The following is a 4,749-nucleotide window of genomic DNA, read 5'->3' as shown; positions in this document are numbered from 1 at the left end:
TGTTGAAGAACTCTACCGGATTAGATGGAGTGTCTATATCGAAAAAAATATTCGTTGGGGAGGCGAAGCGTGCAACCATACAACATCTCAGCAGCTGAAGCCTGAAGATCCTCCTTGAAACACGTACGAAGACCGAGCAAGGCGGTTGGTAGTAGTTTTGTCCACTGTGTCTCCGGACTGCACATCAACGCAGCTTTCAACGATCTGTGCCACCGCTCTACCATGCCATTGGGTTGCGGGTGGTATGGGGTGGTGTGAATATGTTCGCTTCCCACCATATTCGACAGTGATTTGAAAAGTGACGACTCAAACGGGGAGCCCTGATCGGTTGTAATGATTTTGGGGCAGCCGAAGCGCGCTATCCAATGAGTCCAAAGTGCCATACATACAGTTTCCGCCGTCATATCTTTCAAGGGTACCGCCTCCGGCCAACGAAAAAACCAGTCAATCATTGTTAAACAGTATCTATAGCCATTGACCAAGGGCATCACTACAATGTCTAGATGGATATGTTAAAATCTGTGATCAGGAACGTTGATCTTATCTGCTACTACGGTGTTGTGTTTATGAATTTTTGCCCTTTGGCATGATAAACAATTCCGTGACCACTCGATAATGTCGTTTCGCATGGAAGGCCAAACAAATTTACGACAAATTTGATTGAGTGTAGCTCTGCCGCTAGGATGAGAGAAGCCATGTACGTTTGAAAAAACTTTGTACCGTAGAGGTTGAGGCACATATGGACGCACGTTACCATTCGACACATCGCAGTATATCAGGGCGTCATTTTCCTGTATAATTTGTAGATGTAGGGATGTCTCGCCATTTAAAATTGTTGACATTTCCTCATCCCCTGCTTGAGCCGCCTCGATGTCTTTTGTATCGACAGAAGTTGGCATGGATATAGCGTTTAATCTCGAAAGATCATCCGCTACCACATTGTCATTGCCGCACACGTGCATGATAGACGTAGAAAACTGAGAGATATAGTCTAAATGTCGCAGCTGGCGTGGCGAAGCTTTTCCCGGTCTTTAAGCAAAAGCGTATATGTGTGGCTTGTGATCAGTTTTAATCACAAACGTTCTCGCCTCTATCATGTGCTTAAAATATTTAATTGCTTCGTAAACCACCAACAACTCTCTGTCATAAGTGCTATAGTTACGTTCGGTTGGGCTTAGTTTCTTTGAAAAAAAAAAACCGAGAGGATCCCATGTGCCACTATTACGCTGCTCTAGCACGGCTCCAATGGCTGTGTCCGATGCGTCAGACGTAAGGCTAAGATCTGCATTTGGATTAGGATGACTAAGGACCGCTGCATTAGCTAGGCTATTCTTGCAATCGACAAATGCTTTGTTAGCAGCCGGAGTCCACGGAACAGGTCGTTTGTCATCTTTTTCATATTCCGCGTTAAATCGTTCAGCGGAGCTTGTATGTGTGATGCATGCGATATGCAACGACGATAATAATTTAAAATTCCCAGAAACCGGCCTAATTCACAGATCGTTTGCGGTTTTGGATAACTTAAAATTGCACTTACCCGATCTTTGGGCGCTTCAATGCTCTTGCTGCTAACTGTATAGCTTAAAAACTGAACTTCGGTTTTCTTAAACTGACACTAGTTAGCGTTGACGTTGAGACCGTGTGTCTTCAAAATCTGTAAGACGTTCTGAATGTGCTGGTTATGTTTCTCTGCTGATTCCGACATTATTAGAATGTCATCTATATAACAAAACACATAGTCAACTCCACGGAAAATCTGATCCATGAACCGCTGGAATGTTTGTGTCGCATTTTTAAGCCCAAACGGCATATATAAAAATTCGATCAGACCGAAGGGTGTGCATACAGCCGTCTTTTCAATGTCCTCCAGAGCCATTGGGATTTGATAATATGCCCGTTCTAGATCCGAAGTTGTAAACATAGTTTTGTTGTGCAAACGATCAGCGAAATCGTGGGTATGGGGAATTGGGTAGCGATCAAGTACGGTAATGGAATTAAGCTTGCGGTAGTCGCCACACTCTCGCCAGCCCCCATTCATTTTTGCTACCATATGCAGAGGGCTAGCCCATGGACTTTTAGAGGGACGACAAATTCCATCATCAATAAGCAGATCGATTTGAGCCTTCGCCGATGAACGCTTTTCGCCCATTAAACGCCGTGGCCTTTCTGCCACTGGTGCGCCGGATATTTTGATGTAGTGACATACCGTGTGAAGTCTACCGGTATTATCGGCGAAGACACTCTTACCATCGGCCTGCATGACCTTCGTCTCTTGAAAAATATTCTGAGAACGCTTTTCCTTATCTATAGTAGCTGCAGTAAGGTTATGTGACCGCTCTGCAATGTTGTTAGTTGAAAGATTTCTTGCTGTATGAATGACGCGCTGCTGCTTGATGTCTATCAGCAAAAGGAACTCTGCCAATAAGTCAGCTCCAATGATCGCTGTTTGAACATCAGCCGCGACAAAAGACCATTTAAACGCATATCCTAAGCCCAAATCCAGCTCCAAATCTTGGTCACCGTAAGTCTGTATAAGAGTTTGGTTTGCGGCATGCAGTTGTAGTCTGCCTTGTGTTTGCTTATGAGGTGCCATAGTGCGGGGAACAACGGACAATACGGATCCAGAGTCTATTAAAAAGTGTTGATGAGAGCGACGATCTCGTATTTGCAATAGCCAGTCTTCAATATTTTTGAGTGAAGATTCGTGAACGGAAAAATTTCTGGCTCTAGAATCGCTGCCGCTCGCCAGCTGAGTCAACGGCAGCAGGTTTAGTTTAACTGTTGGAAACACTTACAATTTGGTTGGCATTTACGTGCATTATCGCCGAACTTGGTGTGATAATAACAAAGTGACTTCTTGTCACTTCCCTCATTCCCATTCTGTGAACGAGAAAATGTACTCTTTCTGCAGTAACGCACCTCCTCACTTAGCTTGTCGACTTTCTCAGAGAGTGAGCGCAGTGTTAACGCAACATCTATTACGTCGAGTTTTTTGCTGTTTATTGCATCTACCTCTTGCCTTTTCTGCTCCGGCAGTGACACTACTGCTGACATTGCATATGCAGAGTCCGTATCACTGGTTTCCAGAATTTTATCTGCCATTTTTGCCAATTTATCTAGATCTTTATCCTCCCATACAGATATGAGCGGACGTATGTTTTTAGGTAGCTCAGCTATAAACAACGTACGTAAAATACTTTCACAGCCTGTAGACGGAGCTAGACGACGCATATGTGCTAAAATTTCTGTAGGCTTTTTACCCGTCATGTCGCCGCCATGCAATAGTCTTCTGAGTTTAGAGTCGTTTGACTCCGCGAATTTATCAAGTAATCTTTGCTTCAATGCGTTGTATTTGTCGCTTTTAGGTGGCTTTAATAGTAGATCTTCGACGGCACGGGCAATGTCAGCCTCAAGAAGCACCGACACTAAGTCGAACTTACGACCATCTGCCACGACATTGTTCAAAGTAAATAGACGTTCCGATTGTGCGAACCAAAGGTCTGGATTTGCCTTGTTAAATTTCGGAATGTTCACTTGTACGTGCTGTTGCGAGTAAGTTGCTTGTTCCGTCAGCGGTGCCACCTGCAGTAGCCTGAGTTGCTCCTTCAACTCACAGAGTTCTTCAGTGAGGCTATTCTCTGTTGCTGTCATATTTTCTGCGTTTTAAAACTCTTCTCTTTCTGCGTGGGGATTATTCGAAGAACGTAGAAAATATCGTCCGTTGTGCATGTGCGGTTGAATCCTGAACGTCGGGGTCACCACTTTAGTCTACTGGTTCAATAAAAGACTCACCAGTACACCTACAAAACTTTCTCTTTATTTCTAATCTAAGATATAATTATAATTCAAGATGTTCGATGTGAAGCAGTCGTTAATACAAAAAGATTGTGAAATCTATCAGCTGTTCTGTCAGGAGTTGATATCGTAGCAATGCCAGATGCATGTAATGCGTTGCTGTACAATTCCGACAGAGGGTGGCAAGTGTTGCCACAGATACAAGGCAACAGTGCCATCTACCGGTTATCTGAACGCATCGCCAACAATTCCACAATCAAACGAACTCTCAAAAATTTACATAAATAATGCCACAACCACACGCAGCCAATATTATACAAATATAATTAAAATAAAAAATTTCCTCAAATAGTAAAATAGCTAGGGAACCACCACTTGCCACCCAACTATGACTGTTCAAGAAATTGAACGTTGCCCATTCAAAGTGGCTCACATTGCAGAATGACCCGATTTACGGTATTACGCACAAAGACTGAGATGCACTCTGAAGAATTCGCGATCGCTTGCCGATTATGCAACAAAAACCATGGGGTGCGACTCTGCCCAATTTACCGCAGCAAGTCGGCAGAAGAAAGGCTACGAGAAGTGCTCATACACCGCTACTGCCCGAATTGCCTGTCACCATTCCACCGGTTGGAGATCTGCAGCAGCACTGACCGATGCCACAGATGTCGTGAGAAGCACCATACGTCTCTGCATATTGAAACCGGTGACGATCGTAGAAAGGTAGCTCGTAGTCAGACCGACGAAGACGACAGCTCACAGGGTGCATTGTCGATTCACGTCACCGAGCAGACAAAATCATGGGCTCAGCAGGTGGAAGAACAAGAAAGAGAGCGAAACGAAAGAATAGCCGAGTCGGTCGTCGACGACATAATGGTTCCCTCTGAAGAGACTTGCAGCTCGGAAATTCGTACTTTCCGACAACCACCACAGAACGACTGGCGAATGCGC

General features: G+C 44.4%; 1 protein-coding gene across 1 annotated transcript; it reads right to left on the bottom strand.

The window, feature by feature from the left end:
* Positions 1–2,769: 2,769 nt before the first annotated feature.
* On the bottom strand, positions 2,770–3,651 carry LOC118734944. Its single transcript, XM_036464542.1, has one exon. It carries the CDS (start codon positions 3,649–3,651, stop codon positions 2,770–2,772), a length of 882 nt encoding a protein of 293 aa, XP_036320435.1.
* Positions 3,652–4,749: the final 1,098 nt, after the last annotated feature.

The sequence above is a fragment of the Rhagoletis pomonella genome, unplaced genomic scaffold (genome assembly GCF_013731165.1).
Source record: "Rhagoletis pomonella isolate Grant_MI unplaced genomic scaffold, Rhpom_1.0 Rhpom_scaffold_00003, whole genome shotgun sequence".
Taxonomy (NCBI): Eukaryota; Metazoa; Arthropoda; class Insecta; order Diptera; family Tephritidae; genus Rhagoletis; species Rhagoletis pomonella.
This window is presented reverse-complemented; position numbering and strand designations above follow the sequence as displayed.

What these genes read in the sequence shown, in the direction of transcription:
- LOC118734944 (XM_036464542.1), bottom strand. Translation starts at nt 3,651, where the DNA reads ATGACAGCAACAGAGAATAGCCTCACTGAAGAACTCTGTGAGTTGAAG.